Source organism: Nuphar pumila, chromosome 15, assembly GCF_984573655.1.
Source record: "Nuphar pumila chromosome 15, dmNupPumi1.hap1.1, whole genome shotgun sequence".
Taxonomy (NCBI): domain Eukaryota; kingdom Viridiplantae; phylum Streptophyta; class Magnoliopsida; order Nymphaeales; family Nymphaeaceae; genus Nuphar; species Nuphar pumila.
Window position 1 is genome coordinate 8,839,795 of NC_143263.1, and position 21,034 is coordinate 8,860,828.

At 37.4% G+C, this 21,034-nt stretch overlaps 1 protein-coding gene across 1 annotated transcript; it reads right to left on the minus strand.

Moving 5' to 3' along the window:
• Positions 1–651: 651 nt before the first annotated feature.
• Positions 652–4,155, minus strand: LOC149814393 (MDIS1-interacting receptor like kinase 2-like). Its single transcript, XM_089989398.1, has 2 exons — positions 2,747–4,155; positions 652–1,121 (listed from the first exon to the last, which is right to left on the minus strand). Exons 1-2 carry the CDS (start codon positions 4,077–4,079, stop codon positions 814–816), a joined length of 1,641 nt encoding a protein of 546 aa, XP_089845524.1. The 5' UTR covers positions 4,080–4,155; the 3' UTR covers positions 652–813.
• Between the last annotated feature and the right edge of the window lie 16,879 nt (positions 4,156–21,034).

Sequence of the window (21,034 nt, forward strand, 5' to 3'; positions counted from 1 at the left end):
GATACAAAGATCATTGTGCCGTCACCCTCTGCTAATGTCATAACAGGAAAGACAAGTGGAGCAATGCCTTTCTTGAATCCTAAGAACAAATGCAGTTGCACCATATATACATGAAGTAGTTGCAATCATTGATCCTAAGAAGTAATCAAGTCGCGACCCATTAGACATTGCTCAACTGAAGCAGATGGTTTGGTGACTTGGGATGTGATTTACGTGGTGTTTGAATACCTTGGATCTGAAATTAGTGATGAAGGTATCTGCGTTGTGTAAGATGTGAATCTAAGATCCTTATTTTGGTGTGCATTTGAGATTCAATGTTTGTTTACTTGCATGGGCCTAGCGCCAAATTCAATACGTGAATTTGAAATCTAAGGTATTTATGCATCATGAGCTATGTGATCCAAGCAAAGTATGTCAGTGGACTTTCCGCAAGTCCAATGCACAGTGTGTAGTAGGGTCGCAAACGGATTGGATTTCGGATCCCAAAATACATTGGGAAGTCGGATAGGTTCATTTGCCAGCACTTTCATCTTGAGACACTAATTCATCGTAGCGTTGTCTAAAAGCTATGCTGCTTCAATAGGCCAAGCTTGGCTCATTTACCCATATATGAGTTGATTGCTATAATAGTATTTGAAAAGTGTGAAGTACTCCAAAAGAAATATCTACGATAGATCCAATGTCCAACACTAACTACAAAACAGGCTACCCCAACGGTATTGTGCAGCAGTGTTTCTCAAAGTGCAATAGAATGGAACTACACGAGCATGAACTGGGACGGTTGGTTCACAAGTTTATTGAAAATGAATGCTCTCAAGCAGGTAGTAGTGGCAGACTTTTCGCAGAAAGTTGTTGTGAAACATCACGCATAGTGGGCCGAGTCTTTGGATTCACTTGTATGCACATGAGTGCGAGTGTTGCAGCATGGGTCACTTTCTCTGCAACTTCACCCACTGGGGGCAAAATACGCTGATCCAAAACATCTCCAACCCTTAATTCTTGTTGATTTAATATGGATGATATGAGTTCCCCTGGATGTTGTCCCATTAAGACCTCAAGTGCCACCACCCCAAAGCTGTAGACATCACATTTCTCCGTTATGCGCATGGTATATGCGATCTCTGCGAAAGCAAACATCATCTTTGATTAATGAATCAATACATTCTTATCAAATTACTTATGCTTCAATTACATTTTGATGATGGCTATCAGTATGAAAACACAAGTTTTAAACCCTGCAGCTATTGTTACATGCAAATGCTAAATGGTTAGAACCATGTTTAGTCGAGGCGTGCTTAGGTGATCAGGCCCGACACACAAAACACCAAAAATCACTAATGTAAAAGCAATTTTCTGTGTAAAATGCAAACACAGAAAGTTGCTACCAGCATTAGCGATTTTCTATGTAAAACACAAAACACAACAAATTGCTACATTAATATCGATTTTCTAGACAAAATACTCGGGCCCAATCACTGGATCTGCTCCCTTTCTTAGTCTGTGTGAGCAGATCCAGTGTTTGGGGCAGAACACTTTATAAGTGTTCTGACTTACCGAGGGGAGCCATGCAGTGGTTGCCCCCTTCCATAAAAAGAGGCGGGGGGTGGAGGAGGGGGGGCACTGCACATTTGTGATACCACACCCGGGCCTAACCCAAGTTCTGATTAAGACATGCAATTTTTCAATGTAAAAATGATAAAAAATATTATTTAGTTCATATCAGTTTCGAGTATGGTTTCTTTTATAGTAGACCCGATTAGACTCACTGGGTTCGGACCTGTTACCATACCTGAAAATCTAGTCCAAGTCTGGTTCCACCTGGGTCCAAACCAAACCCGACCCGTTGACACCCTTACACATACCCAGTCAGTTGTGGGTCCCAACAACAAAAATAGTAGTAGTTCGGGAATCCGGAAGGGTTGGACTAAATTACTTGATGATTTTCTACAGACGATCCATCTTAAAATAGGCAATGGGGCTTATATCTTTTTGTTAAGACCTATGGTTTGAGGTGTGTATTGTCTTCACTTGTCATGGTATGTCATTGGCGCATCCACGTTTTCTGTTGTGCTCTCTAATCATGGGTAGGGGTGGCAAAATCTGACAAGACCCGCCAACCCGCTTCTTAGCCAGGTTCGGGTTTGGCTTAAATGGGTTCATGTCGTAAACGGGTCGACCCACCTAACCTGTTTATTAAATGGGTCGGGTTTGTGTTAGGGGTATGCCAACCCGCCAACCCGACTCACCCGTTTACCTGAACCCGACCGGCCAACCGGCCCGCCAACCCGTTTACCCGACCAACCCATTTACCCGAACCCGACCCGCCAATCCGCCAACCCGTTTATTAAACGGGTTAACCGTGTCGGGTCGGGTTGCCCATTTAATAAATGGGTCGGGTTCTTGTTTGCCACAGCCGACCCGTTTAATAAACGGGTCAGGTTCGTGTTGAGGTATGCTGACCCGCCAACCCGACCCCATTGCCACCCCTAATCATGAGAATCTAAGTGGCTCGTCCTTCTGACATAACCCTTCATAAGATGATGCTTGGTCACCCTTAGTCTAAAGTTGTAAAGTTTCAAATAACACTATGTACCAGATGATGAGATTGAAATCCATAAGGGGTGTTCCTTGCTGCAAGGGACCTCCTGGGTATACACCAACCAAGTCCAGCGTATGTGTAATCAGTGATAGGAGGTGTTTTTTAATCAGCCTTGCTGAAGTAAATAAATAATATTAAAACACATACCTGGTGCAATGTAGCCATAGGTTCCTGCAGGCCTTGTCCTGTGAGATGTGTCAGTCTTCAACAACCTTGCAATTCCAAAATCAGATATGCAAGGTTCAAAATCTGAGTGGAGCAGAATGTTGTTGCTGGAGATGTCACGATGAACGATTGGTTCCAAGTGATCATGGTGCATGTAGGCTAAGGCATGGGCGACACTTTTTATAATATTCACTCTCTTAGCCCAGTCTAATTCCACAGCTCGTTCACCACAACATAGCATGCTTGCCAAACTTCCCCTTTCAACGTACTCGTACACCAAAAACATGTTTCTAACATGCCAACAGAATCCATGTAACTTTACTATATTCCGATGACGAATTTCCAATAATGTTCGGATCTCATTTATGAAACTTTCATCTCCTTCAGATTGATCAATTTTCTTAATCGCCAAAGTTTGACCTGTTTCAAGGTTTGCCCTGTAAACCGTCCCAAACCCTCCTCTTCCAATGATATACTTGTCCTCGAAATTCTCTGTGGCCTTTATGATATCCTCATAAAGAAGTCTTCCATCACAACTCCATATGGAAAACAAGTCCCCACCATTAATCTCTCTTGGGTAGCTTCCTTCTTCTTTCTTAACATGAGCTCTACAACATTTGGCATAAATCCCAATGCAAACAAGCACAAGTACACTTGCAACAGAAAAAAGAACTATCTTGAGCACTCGAAGAAATCTTGCTTTCTTTCGATCATTCATGTCTATGAAAGGCTTGCAAGGGGGTAAGCCTTGTTTGGCTTCTCCACACAGACCATGATTTCCTTCAAATGCCGATGGTGGAGCCTGCAAGAACGCTTTGTTGCTTGGTAGAGGACCTTCGAGGTCATTGTACGAGAGATCAACTGACATCAAACTGACCATTCCATCCAAAGATGAGGGAATTACACCTGAGAGTCTATTATGAGAGAGGTTGAAGTTCATCAGGTTTCTTAGTTTCCCCAACTGTGCGGGTATTTGTCCACTAAGTGCATTCCCGCTAAGGTCTAATGAAATTTGTAGAGATGCTAGATTCCCAATTTGAAATGGAATTGTTCCACTTAACTCATTGTGATTCAGGTTCACACTGATTAAGATGGTACAACTTCCAAGTTGTTGTGGTATGTCTCCACTAAGATTATTCATTGACAAATCAAGCCATTGTAGCATGACTAACCTTCCTATCTCCGGCGGTATTCTCCCAGAAAGTCGGTTGTTGCCCAAGTTCAGCTTATAAAGCGATTTCAATGCGCCTATTTCTGCAGGAATTTCACCATTCAAAAAATTGGAAGAAAGTTGTAGCTCCTGTAGCTGAGCCATATGCACAATTGATGATGGAATGACACCAGTTAAATGATTGCTAGAGATATCCAAGTGTGTGAGATTGTGACATCCTCCCCAATCTGCTGACAGCTCACCAAAGAATTGGTTGTTATACAAATCAACATATGCTAGGCTTGGAAGTGCTCCAAAAGCTTCTGTTATGTTAAACCTGATTTGGTTCCCATTCAATCTCAACCTCCGTAAGCTTGTGCAATTTGTTAAGCCTCTCGGTCCAAGCCCAGAAAACTTGTTGTTCATAGCACCAAACATAGATAGCCGCCCACCATTGCAGATTTCTGATGATATTGATCCTGATAGATGAGTATTACTTAATTGAAGACTTTGAAGGTTCAAAAGGCTTCCTATAGAAGGAGGTATTAGACCTGTAAGAGAGTTATCAGATAACGCTAAAATAGTGAGACTCTTCAAGTTTCCTATTTCTGGAGGGATGGGTCCGGTCAAATTGTTGTAATGGAGATACAAACGCTCAAGATTGGAAAAGTTTCCTATAAAGGCAGGTATTAGACCTATAAAAGAGTTAGTAGATAACTGTAAATCAATGAGACGCTTCAAGTTTCCTATTTCTGGAGGGATGGGTCCAGTCAAATTGTTGTCATAAAAGTACAAACGCTCAAGATTGGACAAGTTTCCTATAGAGGCAGGTATTAGACCAGTAAGAGAGTTACCAGATAAATCTAAACTAATGAGACGCTTCAAGTTTCCTATTTCTGGAGGGATGGGTCCAGTCAATTTGTTTTCATAAAAGTACAAAGTCACAAGACTGGACAAGTTTCCTATAGAGACAGGTATTAGACCTGTAAGAGAGTTAGTATATAACTGTAAATCAGTGAGACGCTTCAAGTTTTGTATTTCTGGAGGGATGGGTCCAGTCAATTTGTTTTCATAAAAGTACAAAGTCACAAGACTGGACAAGTTTCCTATAGAGGCAGGTATTACACCTGTAAGAGAGTTAGTATATAACTGTAAATCAGTGAGACGCTTCAAGTTTCCTATTTCTGGAGGGATGGGTCCAGTCAAATTGTTATCATTGAGGTATAATATCTGAAGATTGGACAAGTTTCCTATAGAAGTGGGTATTGTACCGGTAAAAAAGTTATAAAACAATTCTAAATCAGTGAGGGTCTTGAGGTTTCCTATTATAGGTGGGATGAACCCGGTCAACTTGTTTCCCCAAAGGTGTAGAGTGGTGAGATTTGAAAGTTCTCCAATCAAAGTAGGGATTGTTCCAGTGATTTGATTGCCATTTAGTTGAAGGACAGTGAGATTTTTCCAGCTGGTGAAAAAGTTGGGAAGCAACTCTCCACCAATCATGTTGTGAGCCATTAGGAGAATAGAAATGTGGGTGAGGTTGGCAAGAGAATGTGGCAGGACACCAGAGAAGTTGTTATTAGACAAGTCGAGGTAGGAGAGACTGGAGAGGCTGCCAATCCCCTCTGGAATCGATCCGTAAAGGTTGTTGCTGCTGAGATTGAAGGCTGTGAGAGTCAAGAAGGCTGAGAAGTTAATGGAATGGAGCGTACCGGTTAGAGTTGTGTTTGAAAGATCGATCCGGACGACGCTCCTTCTATTATCATCACAGACTATACCGAACCAATTACCACATGGGTCACTATTGGTAGAGTTGATGTGCAGTGACCATGAATTCAGGCTGGGATGGTGAGACTTGAGACTGTCCCTGAAATTGATAAGTGCTTCAGCTTGGGCATGCAGTTGTTGTGGACGACCCACGTCTTTGGACAGCAAGAGAGTCCAATATTGCATAAAGAAAACTACAAGAGAGAACAATTTCACTCTCCCCATGACTGAGCCACTCAGCAGTGCAAGAATATTTAAACTCGATCTGTGAGTGAGAGTATAAATAGTTGGGGAAGCATTGGTGGGTGGTGCAGATCCATTTGGACCATCATGTCGGTCCATACGAGCCACTCAGCAATCCCTCTTGTACTTTATTAATTTGGGTCCATACGTGAACTTGTGGCTTACAATTTCCTTGTTGATAAATGACTTTTAAAGGAGCTCAACCACCCTCAACTGCACTATTAAAGCCAAACCATTGAAGACTTACCAAACAGAGCATTACCGTCCGGGCATCAATTGCTCTGAAAAATATTGTGCGACCAGTCTAAGTGTCGTGGTGTTTGGGATGCCGTCCATCACAAGGACGAACAGCATCAAAAGGACTTCTGACGTATTACAGATAGGGGTGCCCCTGACCTTATCATCTTTCGCCCTATGTGAGGGTTTCTAATAACGCCTAAAATTTTTGTCATAGTAATTAACATGGATGCAATGTGATAAACAACTGGAGTTCGACATGTGAAAAATAAGACACGAGGATACATATCTTTCTAATCTTTTAAACAATAAAAACTATTAAATTTTCGATCCCTAAGGGGTTCTGATTTTTTTAGGAGTTTTGGGAGTAACCCTAGAGACAGAGAGAGAGAGAACAACTGATGCAATTGTCGCGGGTGTGGAGGAGCTGCGATTCTGGCGAGGGAGGGTCCAAGGTTGAGTAGAGAGAGAGAGAGAGAGAGAGAGAGAGAGAGAGAGAGAGAGAGAGAGAGAGAGAGAGAGAGAGAGAAGGGGGTGTAAGCAAGAGGGACGGAGAAGTCGAGATAGGGAAATCAAGAGCAGGGTCCGATGGGATTTCTTGGGAGGGAACTAAAAGTAAAAAGGGAGGAAACCCCACGCGAATCTAAAAAAGGCTTCACAGGCGCAAATTTGAGATGCGCCAGTAAAAATATATTTTAACTGGTATAAATTTTAGATCCGCCAGTACTGGTGCAAATTTGAACTCGACAGTAATACAAGATTTTTATGGCCTAGCACTAGAAAATCTAGTTTTCACTGGCACAATGAACAGTGCACCAGTAAATCGCTAATAATTTGAGTTAAAATGCAAATTTGAAGAAACGTCTATATTGTGACTTTTGATCAGGTAAACCTGGTTTATTGATTGGGAATGGAAGCTGATGGAGCTCCACATATCTTAACTCCTCTTCACCATGCGCTTTAGGGGGCGTTTGAATCCTGCTTTGGTGCATCCCACGAACACAGAAACAATGCCTGCCGTTGTTCCATGCCTCCCCCTCATGAAATTGTGGCAGACGGACAAACATGAACATAAAAAAAACAACAACAAAAACATTAAGTCTTTTTTACCTTATATAGTTATGGAAAAACAAAACCTGATTTTTCAAGTTTTGATAACTAAAACAAGCTAAATCAGCTCTCTAGTAAAACCCAATTTGTCTCTTTACTCTATCACCCGTTGATCATCTATACAGCCCCGAACATCTGATTATCTAGTTGAAATAAATATTACTATCAAAATTGTCACACAAACAAATTGGGTTGGTTCAAAGGTGAGTATTGTCAAGTCATTAATTGCATATGCCCTTAATTGGAGTCAGATTCATTCTCAAAATGAATTAAATTTGAGATTAACCGTGTGTATGGTTACTCAATCTCAACTGATATTCCTTTAAATATTCAATTTCAGTCAAATCCATTACATAAAAAAAAACATTTCTGCACATTTATTAATGGGATAGGATTTGATGATATTGAAGACACGGGGCTATTGAGCATAAATAGCTTTAGTTTTTATTTTTGTTTAAGATTGGACCTATGGATTTGTTCTATCAAGTATGTTTAATAAAAATTAAGTTTGAATCATGTGATTGTGATATATAAGTAGGTTTTTTTTAGGGATTCAAAAACCATTCTTCTACATTGCAATAAAATTTCACCATCAAAAAATTTATTTTTAAATTGAAATAAGATGACTATGATTTTCAGCTCAATAGTCCTGTGGCTTTAACCTCAAATATTAACCCTTTATTACTAACTTGTAAGTGGATGGTCATTATGCGCAGCTTGAAAGGCACATTTTCACGTCCCAAATTCAAACCTCATTGGTGTCTTACTTGCACCTTTTTAAACATTTATAAGATTTTGATTTAATCACAATAAGAACCCAAATCCAACTCCAAATTCAATCAGATTCTTAATACAAGACCAAATCTGACCTACTCACCTAATCCAATGCAAACTTTTTCACCAAACCCAACTAAACAGTTTTTGGATAAATCAAATATCTAATCCAAATCCATACCAGCATGAGCATCCCTATGACAATATAAGATTATTTCCTACTTCATTTAGAGTGCTCAGTAGAAGTAAAATTTTGGACCATGCAATCTGACAGTAGATCCCATCTTATCGTATGGATTATGATGCTTCATTTCTAAGCCAAATAAAACTATGAAACTACGTTCATTCTTTTTTTTTCTTTCTCTTTCTCCTTCTCCTTTTATATATATATATATATATATATATATATATATATATATATATATATATATATATATATATATATATATATATATATATATATATATATATATATATATATATATATATATATATAGTAAAATGGGTTGGTGTTAAACCCATTTAGTGCTAAACAGTGTGCTAAATGGGTTTTTCAGGCTTCTCCAGTGCTTTTATGTGGTTCCAGCCTCATAAATGTGTTGAGCATGGTCAATTTACTAAGAATATACACCTAGATCATGTGTTTTCTATGAAAAAAACGATGTTTGAAGCCTCAAAAATTTACAAAGATTTTGGACCGTTGATTTTTGAACTTTATAAAGACTCACTCATATGGATAGAGACCCTAGTACAGCAGGCTGAGCCAGCATGCTAGGTCTCCATGCCTGGGGCAGTGTCTCTCTCTCTCCATATATATATATATATATATATATATATATATATATATATATATATATATATATATATATATATATATATATAGGGTTAACATTTGCTCATGTCGACATTCCCTACAAATGAGTTTTCTTTTAAATTTATTTGTTTTTGTTGTTGCTTTTAGTTTAACAGAGATCTCGGCTCTTATATCATCCGATTACAATTTTATGAGCATTGAAAAATCAAGGGAATACGATGTGTGATATTTTCTGGGCTCATAAGACGGAAATAATTTGGTGCCAGCCTAGCAGCGATGAGATCCTGGTAGGACCTTCATGACCTGTTCGCTTGTCCCCAGCTGATGGTGAACTGTCAATATATCTACGTGGACCTGCACTTCATAGAAAAACGGTTGATGAGATGCCAAATCTGTCCCATTACCTTGATGAGGCTGCAGATGGTCCTTCTTTAGTTCGCCTATATCTCTTGGAGGATTGTTCTACTGATCTGAGTTTGCATAGACTAGCGTACTTTATTTACAGCATAAGGTAAATATGAGAGAGACATAAAGAGGGGGAGGGGGTATTAACAAATCGGTCCAATTACCTTGGCCCATTGTCCAGACCTATTGGAGTGCACCTACTAAAAGAGTGGGAGATGTAGACAGGGGTGTCCCCACTAATTTTGCCTATGCCATATTACTTTCTATTGATGTAAATCTAATATAAATTTATTTTGAGAAACCATGAGGTTGTGAGACATCAAAAAATAACTTCAATCCCATGTAAAAAATGCAAGGCATCCATATCCTTAACAACAAAGGCTTGACTCAAATTTTAAAATGAGTTACCAACGTGGGCTTCATTGGTATATGCAACAAAATTTCACTGTTACAGGGCCTACATGAAAGTACCACCCAAATGAGTTGTACCCATGGACAGAAATTTCAGCACTGGCATTGGAGAAGTTGACCAGAGCATCGGGTCCTATACGATATACATTGCTAGAGACAGTGACACCAGTTCAAGGGTAAAAAGAAAAAAAAAAATTGTCACAATATAATGGAAAGAGAGGGTCGGTTTTGACAGAGATGGACAATTGACTCAAGTCTCACTTGGGCTTAGGGAAGTCAAGTCATGATCCCTTGTCTCTTTTTGTTATCACTCTTTGTTCATTCATGCTACCTCAAATATATGGAAGATTGCTCTCTACTTCATGGACACCCCTTCCCTTTTAGATAAAAGTACAGTAGATCCTATCGTATAGTTTGTGATAGTGTCTCACGATAATGCCAATAGAAAAATGGTGAAACCTGTGGTTTGTGGTCCTCACTCATAAAGCCATTTTCATGGTACTGCATTTCTATGTAGTGGGGATGCGAGTGAAAATACAGGGCAACAGGGTTATGACCATCAACAAAATTTTCACCACAAACTGAAGTTCTGAGAAGCCAACAGTCGTATGTGATGGGGAGACTGACTAGAACCCTGCCTTATGGCATACGTTTGCTGTTGACACTAGCTGTGTTTTGTGGTCCTCCCTCTCAAAGAGAGAGAGAGGGGGAGGAAGTCATTTTACAAGAAGCGGGAAAGAAAATGTCCCATTGATCTGTCTTTTTCAAGCTATTTTGATGCAAGAAAATTTTCAAATCGTAAGGGCCCACAAGATCTGAACCCATAAATGTTTGATGATTTTGTGACACCTTATCAAAGACTCAGAACATGTATTTATTTTTATTATAGTCTTTTTATAAAAACTTAAGGGCCCACAAGAAAATACCACCTAAGTGACTTGTACTCATTTGGAGAAGTTTCAACATCCACTTTGGAGAAGCTGACCAGACCATCGGGTCCTATACGGAAAACATTGCTAGTGACACTGACAACAACTTAAGGAAAAAATAAAAAGAAAAGAAAAAGAAAATGGTCACAAGATAATGGAAGGAGAGGCTTGATTTTGATAGAGATGGACAATTCGCTCAAGTGACTTTTTAAGTCAATAAGGTTTGGCTTGGGCTTAGGGAGGTCAAGTCAAGATCCCTTGTCTCTGCCATTTGTTATCACTCCTTGAAGGTTCAAGAATGACACCCCATGTATGTTGCTGCATTTTTGTATTTCCTAGCTGGTGCCCTATTTGCGCCTTACGTTTTGAATGTTCAATAATCTATTAAGATTGCATTAAAAATGAATTAACTATGAGTTTGTTTAATTGGATTACAATTTAATATTAAATCTAATGCCACCACTTAATCTGAACAAGCTTCATTCAATCAAATATATGACCCAAACATACTATTGACATTAAAAGATTCAAACGCTCCACAAAAACACACAAGAACACAATAATTAATGTGGTTCAGTTCAATGTGAATCTATATCCATGATAAAAAAAACTCACACTCTCATCCTTTTTCATTCCTTTCAATATGCTTTTTATATGCTGCACTTCTACCACAATTGTAGTTTAAAAGTTTTGGACTTTGGTTACCATCATTGCATTCCTTCTTAGGTAGTTCAGGTAAGGTTAGATGGACCATATCAGTTGATATTCTATCTTTGCTAGGACTCTTATCAACAAATGTGCTACAATAGAGCATTTGAATGCAAACAAAAGGGGTTGAGAAGTGAAGCATCATTTAAATATGACAGAATTTTGCAAGCAAAAGTAATTTCACAATATGGGTGATTCAAATATGAAATTTTACAATATTAGATTTTCACAAATATTTCAAAATTTTGCAATACATCGTGTGATACTCGTTAAAAAAAATTTAAGGTACAAACTTTCATAACACTTGAAAGGATTTTTGCAATGTGCCTTGCGATACTCATCTGTAATTTTGCAATTATCAGACTTATGTAAATTTTATAACTTTGGCAAGTGATCATGCAAACCTTGTCATAAGTTTCACAAATTTTTTAGAATTTCGTAATCTTTTTTGAAATATCACAACCTCATATGTGATTTTATTGACGAGTTTCATGTGTGTATTATTTTAGCGTTAGGATATGCAAAAATAAAAAAATTGCGTTTGTGAAGGGTAAAGGTGTCAAGACAAAATTGGGAACTTGCAAAATTGTTAATTCAACAAATTTGGTAATTTGTAGCATATTTTTAGAAATGCATCATTTTTTCATACAGTACGATCATTTTTTGAAAATATAACTTCCTTGTTTATAATTGTTCTTTTAGACTAATAACCAAATTCAATCATTTGAATTGTCAAATTGCCCTCAAATTGTGGTCTACTTTCTGAATAAGTTATTTTTTTTGCCAAAACTATGTTTTTGCTAAAATTCTTCACTCTGATATCAGATAGAAGTTATTTTTGACTTGTTAGAAAGCCGGAGACCTTTATATTTGGTTGGAATTGGTTGAAGATATTATTTCATGGGTCAAGGTTTGGTAAAACCATATCTTAGATGGGTCTCACAACCTTTTTTTTGAGCCATTGATGTATGATGCAGAGCATCTAGAGACAGAAGCGGATTTGGATCCCAATCCAAATATCCAGACCCATTCCGGACATCGCTACCCAAGGCGATCCACACACTTGCAGGACATCCGTGGTCCTAGTGGATCTCCCAGTTAGTTAATGCTCATCGTGATCCTTTTATTGTTTTGATTCCATTACAAAATCATATTTTTGGATTTTACTTTATCAATAGTTATTTCATGTAATTTTTTTTAGGAGCCGGATTCTATGGATCCGGATAGTTCTGGTACCCTGTAGGATCTTTTTGTGGTACTAGAGGGTGTATGGGGTCCAAGGGTAGTTTTTATTTTTTTCGCAAATTTCGCTTCTCTCTTGGTGTTGGTGCAGGATTCAATTCACAACCTATTTGGATCCGGATCTTGATCCGTCTTCATGAGGGGGGTCCTAGGTGGCACCACTTTAGTGTGGTCCATCTTGGACCTCATTTGAATTCATGTTGACCAACCCAAAGTCAAAAATGGGCTGTTAGTGGAGTTATTAGCATTTGACAAAATCTAGGCTTGCACACTCATTTTTTGTGCAAAGCTTGGGAAGGCCAAGGTCTCTTTATTGTGGCTCTTCCCAAGCAACCTAAGCCCTTAACTAGGGAGGTAGTCCAAGGGGTGAGGGGTCTTGTTCAATTTCAAAATTGGTAGTGTGACTGGTTCTAGAGTGAGAAAAATCAAGTTTTTGGTGTGGTTGGTGCTAAAAAGAAAGCTATCTTTGTGTGAAAGAAAAACCGAACTTCATTTTTGTGTGGAAGGTGCTCTTGTGAAGAGGTTCTATTCATGGTGGCTGTTCTAAGTTTGATCGTGGTAGTTTGTAATCCATCCCTACTGTTCGTGGTTCATCTTGTGGCGTCGGTTGCTTCCCAACGACGACCATTATCGATTTAAGCCCGGATATCAACATTGATTCTTTATTCTTGTCTTTTACTACCTTGATTCGTATTTGCTTGCGATTGTTCATGTTTTATTGTTGCTAAGTTGTATTGAATCATTAAAGAGTTGCAAATACATGCTTAGAAGAGTTTTATATTAAAATTTGTCTTTATTGGTCTTAAGTTCTTTCGGATTATTGTTGTGTGTGAATGAACTCGGTCACTACCAAAAAGACCAAAACACTGTTACAAGATAACAGAGGAGTCTCTGATAAAACATCCGTATCGAACTAAATACTGAACGGATTTTCGTATTCTTTAGCTTTCTGGAAAGCAATTTCCTACAACTTTGTAGTTTAAACATTTTTGAGATTCGTCCATTTGAACGATTGTCTGTCAAGTTGTCGGACTGACAGAAGTCCCCTGTTACATTTCTGCTATAAAACCAACTTAATAGTGTTTGGTATTTTCTAATTATCTGGAGATTCCCTAAATGAAATTTCGATTTTTTTGATTCTGTAGAAAGTTATAATCTAGACCTACAACTTTTATGTTTTTGGTTTTGATTGAATCGTTGCTTAGTTGCCTAAAAAATATTGATCTTTTCTGCTACTCTCGAATCTTTGAATTTTATTTTCTGAAACAATAACTCATATCATTCCGAAATTCAAAAATTCGTAAAGGGCTGTAGAAAATTTCAAAAATTGCGATCTTTAGTGTTCTAGAAAGGTCTGAATCTGACCTTCATTTCTTTAGTTGTGATTTTGTCCAAAATCTAACGTTTGAATGGTCCAAATTCCCTTCAAACAGTGTACCCCTGAATTTTGATAATCTGTGTTGGACTTGTTTAGAAGTCTCGGTGTCGAGTCCGTGGAGCGGTCGTTCTTGCTCCAAATTTAGTATTTTTAGATTCGTTGGAAAGATGTGTGAATCACGCACAACTTTCATTTGGATTTCCTCTGTCGAAACATAGCGCACAGATCCCGAAAATCAGTTTTTCAGATTTCTATCTGGACTCTATATCATTTCAGCTTCCGCGTGCGTTTGGATCTTGAATCGTGGATCGGTGTGTACCGAGTTCACCGTAGCATTGCATCAATCAAGGGTGTCTTTATCATACAAAATGGATGGCTAAAAAACATTCCAAATCCTTGTGTTTGGGAGGCCATTTATCCTGTTAATCATATAAAATGGACGGCTAAAAAATATTAGAATACATTGTGGATGAACGGTATCTCAAGCAACTGTGACATATTACTGTAAGCCCTCAGAGTTTTACGCCGACATGGACAGAGACCCTAGTACAGCAGGCTCAGCCAACATGGCTAAGTCTCCATGCCTAGGGCAGTTCCTACGAGTAAAATAAAATAAAATAAACATATTTTGTATGGGTGCCCAAACCAAAAACAAGATTAGGTGATATCGTAAGTCGACATGGGATTAGTCGATCAACCATGTGGTCTAGCAGTGCGCTAAGCAAAGAGAGTGGCCATATTGACTTTATATTAGCTCATCTAGCAAACAGGCTCAGCGATAAGAAGGTTTCCTCCTACTCAAAGTTCGAGTCTTTATGTGAATGATTCCTTCCACAATGTGAATCTGGAGACTCCTTGGGATTAAGGGGAGTACCCTTAGAGTTTTACTTTGGTATTCTAGGTGCAGTTTTGTCATGTAATGAAAAAGAAATCAATAATGACTAGATTGTGGTCCTAGCGGCTTGTAAACAAGATGAGAAGCTCATTGTTTGGCTCGCTTCTGCTCAGAATTTGAGCTCGATGAACTGGGCTACGAGCCGTTTGGCTTAAGGTAAAATGAGCCAAGCATGAACATGGCGAGCTTGACTTATCTTGATTTGTTTTACATGACACACACACACACACACACACACACACACACACATATATATATATATACATCAATGCTAAATGAACATGCTAAATATTTTTTTTTGCTTTTTCGTTGTTTTGACCACGTAAATGTGTTGGGTATAGTATTTATTGGCAATCCACACTTTGATCATGTGTTTTTAATGAAAAAATGATATTTGGAACCTCGACTGGAACGTTTATTTTTAGAACATTATAAAACCCAACCATGTATCAGAATAGAATGCTTTAATAGCTGATCACTATAAAATTATGAAAATATATCACATCTGTATGGTCAGAATTTAAAAATAAAATAAAAAACCTAAAAAACAATTTTGCATGTTTCATTTAGCACAATACATACAAAACACATATTATACATATATTACGGGGTAATGTTTTAGTAATGACATCATGAGCTACTCAACAGTGCAAGAACCCCTTCTCACTCCCTCTATGAGTGAGAGTTTAAATAGTTGGGGAAGCATCATGTGGGTCCATATGAGCCACTCAACAATTATGTTTTGAAACTTTTACCATTCTAATTTTCAACTTTTTAAGGATATTTCACCATTCGCACAAGCAAACCTGTTGATGTTCACGAGATAGATATGTACGTTCTTCGAAAGTCACAACATCTCAATAAAAAAGAGATTCACACGAACATTTTACAGAGCAGATAAAATTTGCATAAAGTATTTGCAAGCATGGTTAACTTGAATCCCAACAAATGAGATTCACATCTTAAATATATAGATTTCTAAGATTCACAAGCCCAATGCGCATATTTTAGAATTTAAAAGTGCAAGCTCGACAAGTTTACTCCATACATTTGCGACAATCTTATCATTCGTGCAGATGTCATGTGAATCTCCTTTAACTAAAGACTCACTTAAAGTCAGGACGCACATCTACAAATGTATAACTGACCTTCACAAATGTGTGTTTTGAGTCTCCTTACCATCGCATGTTTTTTAATTCAAGCTTGATAAGTTTGTGTCACATGTTTTCAATCGCCTCGACCTTCTCCCATATACCATGTGAACTTCCTTTAACTAAAAACTCATATAAAGTCTGGACGTATGCCTACAAATGTGGTAACATTTGCAAATATATTGTGAATATTCTTACCTTCACATGTTTTTTGTTTCAGGTTCATGTCACACATTTAAAAATATTATAATCTTCGTGTAGATACCATGTGAACCTTCTTTGACTAAAAACTCACATAAAATTTGGACATACATTCGCAAATGTGTGTATGACATTTACAAATATGTGTTGCGAACCTTCTGACAATGCAATGCCAATCTATTTTAAAGTGTGTTGATAAATAAATTTATACATTAGGAAGATGGGACTTGGATTACGTGAAATCTTTCTTTAAAATTATATGGACATTGTTGAAAGCTCTAATCGTCCTTCGTCTAATGGCAATGTAAATGTAATACCCCAAAATACTAAACTTGTAAATTTTAGGAAAAAAATAAAATTTTAATAATCAATCCTTTTTCAGAGTTGAAAATGATAGTTCAGTATGTTGACAATGTTTGAAAATCACAAGTCGACTAACCTTGGGCGTATTACAGGCAAAATTTTCATCCAACAAATTGGGTCCCCAAATGTCTTGGATTTGGGTCTGAATTTTCATACATTCATTCAAAACCATGAAGATTCAAAACAGGGTTTTAGATATAAAGTGTTTATACAAAAGTCATTATATAAAATTACAAAACATGTTAAAAAGCAAACAACAGAGAGAGTGGATTCTTGATATCATAACATCATAGCCTGCAGCATCCGTCTATTCTCCACCTGTAATATATAAAATAGGTCAAACTCATGAAAGTCTCGTAAATGAAACGATAACAAACAAGAGAACAAGACTAACATATGCATTATCATATTTCATAACAAATCAGTTTCGAGAGAAGCAGAGTGAACATCATAATCTTGTTTCAATAATTATCGACCTGTGGGTACTCATAAGACAAAATGTAGAAAAAACTGAGACCATTCGAGAGTTTATTATTTCATGTATTTTGATACCCTAGACGATTAACTGAATTCGCTCCAAAGGCAACAGTATAATGGCTGATAGAGAATTCCCCATAGGCCACTTGTAAACTATTGATGCATCCGAACTTCGGTATAAATTAATGGGATCTAACATTTAAGATAATATTTGGTAGCCCACTTCCCTAACTCCAATAAGCGGGGATGTTGAGTCATTGTCACTTGAAGCGCATAGTTGTTAAAAACTTGTTCATCAGAGTTTGTACCTCATATCCTCTCTCTTGAGAGAACCAAAAGACGAATGGGTATGTCCAGTCTTATTTTATCTGACAACTCATTCCATATGCACTAGTCATTTAAACCAAATCGAGTATCTTATGTGTGAAGGCGATTATCTCTGTTTACATGATTTTCTCATAAAAAGGTATATTATTGCACAACAAAGTTTGTCATAAACTTCAAAACTATTCATCAATGTACACGCATGTAATTCATGTCTGATAGTACTACAATGATGAAAATGATATTGATTTCTTAGAAAGAAGATCAATCACAACACTGAAAAGCATGATTTCCCGCACCTTAGGCCAGGGGGATATCTAAGTCATTCAGTTATGGGGCTCAACAACAAAAAGAGTAATACTTCAGGAATCTGGAAGGGTTGGATTAAATTACATGATAATTTCCTACAAACGATCCAGCATAAAATAGGCAATGGAGGAGCGTACATCTTTTTCTAAAGACCTATGGTTTGAGGATGTTATTCTTCAAGAGAATTATAAAGCTCCATACTGGATGGCGAGTGATAAGCAAGGTCCTGCGAGCTCCTTTTGTGGACCTAATGATGGTTGAAATATTCAACTGAAAAGAAACCTTTCTACGAATGTTCTAAATCAATGATTGAATTTGATGCAAATATTATAAAGCGTAAAGCACACACATGAGAAGGATAGATTCCAATGGAAGAATTGTAAGAATGAAGATTTTTTTATGGCTTCATGTTACAATATGCTCGGTCCCCCATCAATATCATGGTTACCAGATAAGGCTCTTTGGGATAACGCTCTTCCGATAAGACGTTCACTCATGGGATGGTTGATTCTTTGGAATAAGTTACTAACAGATCAAAAATTAAAGAACAGAGGATTCCACCTTCCAAGTAGATGTATCTTATGTATGTACAGTGAGGAGAATATTGTGCATCTATTTCGTTATTCAATGTTATGTGACATTTCTCATCCAATGAGCAGGTTGGTTGAAAAGTTACTTATTGCTCAACATATAAAAGAAAAGAGGTAAGAAATAGAGCTTTGCTTGGAGATGTTAGTTGTTCATTACATGGTGACGCATTTGGATTGAAAGGAATAATAGGGTCTTTAGAGTTTAGTCATGCAGGTTGAAAATCATATTAAATGGGATTTGAAAGCACGTTTGAGTTTAAAGTGGCCTTCCATTTGAAATTGATTTTTTTACAAAGTTAAGGATCGCTTTCTCTGTAATTATATGATCCTTTATAAATGTTCTATTCAGATTTAGCTTGTTCTTAAGAAGAGTGATTCCTCATCACTCTTTCTTTGTATGTGCTACTTTCAATCAATATAAATCTCATATTTTTCTTTAAAAAAAATTATAGATTTTCTGAAAAATAAGATACAATGAGATATAATTTTTTAATTACCAAATTAAAAAAGAATGTGGTATTGTCATTACTGGTCATGATATATATATATATATATATATATATATATATATATATATATATATATATATATATATATATATATAAAGAGAGAGAGAGAGAGATGAGCTTGGACCACCCAGGCTCTACCCTGTCGATTGGACTACCATCTATAAATTATTTAATCAATAGTATGAAAAGAATAACAAATAGCCAATAAATAAAGAACTGTTACAAAATCAAAGAGCCTGTTTGCCTATGCCCATAAGAATCAATGAAAAAACCCACCGACAAAATTAGAAAAAATGAAAACTGCATAATCCTAGACACAAATATGTAATCCCAAGAAGGAAACCAGAATAATAGCAAATTGTCCATGGGCATCTATGTTTAAGACAAGAAGGCCAATCATAAACTCAAAACTTACTTGATATTGAGCATTATAAATCAATGAGACTCTACCGGCCCAATCCATTTTCCCTTCTTCATCATACTTCATTTTTTCTTTTCCATCATATTCCAAACCAAGATGTAAAATACGATTTATGGGATCTTATTTTTTGCATCATTCACTCAAAAAAGCAGATTAAAATGCAAAACCCCTCAAAAATATTTTTGATTTAGATAGCCCTAACTCGATTTTTCCCTAAAATATCCCAAACCCTAACCCGATTTAGCAAAACCAAAACCTCTAAGCGCTTGTGATTTTTTTAACAGAATCCTTATGAAATTAGAACCCCAACTTCACTTTCTCAATCAACGGTTTTTGTTTTTTTAGGAGTTTTGAGAGAGAGAGAGAGCAATGGATGCACTTGACACAGGTGGGGAGGAGCTGCTTCTAGCGAGGGAGGGTCCAAGGTTGAGTAGAGAGAGAGATTAGTGGGCATACACAAGAGGGACAGAGAAGATGAGATAGAGAAATCAAGAGCGGGGTGCAATGGGGTTTCTTGGGAGGGAATGAAAAAGAAAAGGGAGGAAGCCCCCACGAATCTGGTATATAAAAATGATTTACTGGCGCAAATTTAATACGCGCCAGTAAAAATATACTTTTACTGGCGTAAATTTTAATTCGTCAGTAAAACACGATTTTTATGGCGGAAAATCTAGTTTTCACTGGCGCAATAAAAAGTGTGCCAGTAAATCTCTAATAATTTGAGTAAAAATGCAAAGTTGAAGAAACGTCTATATTGTGACTTTTGATCAGGTTAACCTGGTTTATTGAGTGGGAATGGAAGCTAATGGATCTCCACATATCTTAACCCCACTTCACCATGCGCTTTAGGGGGCGTTTGAATCCTGCTTTGGTGCGTCTTGAGAACACGGAAACATCATTCATTGTTGTTCCGTGCCTCCCCCCCCATGAAATTGTGGCAGGCGTTCAAGAACCAACTCTGAAATCATCCAATTATGATGCGTAAACAAGATTTTTTTTATGACTTTAAAATCAACGGCTCATAATCTTCATAAATATTCAAGCGCCCAAAATTCATTTTTTTTCATCGAAAATACTTGATTTTAATAACAGATTTCTACCAAACTCATTATCACGACTACATGGTTTGGATTTCCAAAAAAAGTGTTGGAAATGCCTAATTCATACGGTAGTTCTCATATTCTAGTTACTATATATATATATATATATATATATATACACACACACTGGTGGAGCCATAGGCTGACGAGGGTAGGCAAGTGCCCACCGTGATTTCCTTGAAATCCCCAGTAAGAGTGTTTGGTTCAGGGTGGGCAGTGAATGTTGTGCATCTCCCCCACCCCCAAACTCTCTCTCTCTCTCTCTCTCTCTCTCTCTCTCTCTCTCTATATATATATATATATATATATATATATATATATATATATATATATATATATATATATATATATATATATATATATATATATATATATATATATATCATGACCGGTAATGGACTTTGCAAAACGAAAGACAGTGTTGACTCTTGACTTTGGCCCAGACCATTCCAAACTAGATCTATAGACTTCAAAAGGTTTCGATCCAAAGTCTCAAGACTGACAATGTGTCTGATTTGACACTGTCCTCCTTGACCTGGTTTACAAGAGCGATGATTCCGTGAGGAATGACTCTCTTGGAGGATTGTTCTAGTGATCTGATTGTCTCCAAATGCTCAAGTTTTTTGAATTTGCATAGACTAGCATACTTTATTAACATGAGAAAGAGGGGTATATATTGGAGACTAGGGACCGACCTGGCTGGGTTGGCACGACACATTTAGAGGACAGGCTTGACCGGGTTGCTGACAGGCCTGCCCGGGTCAA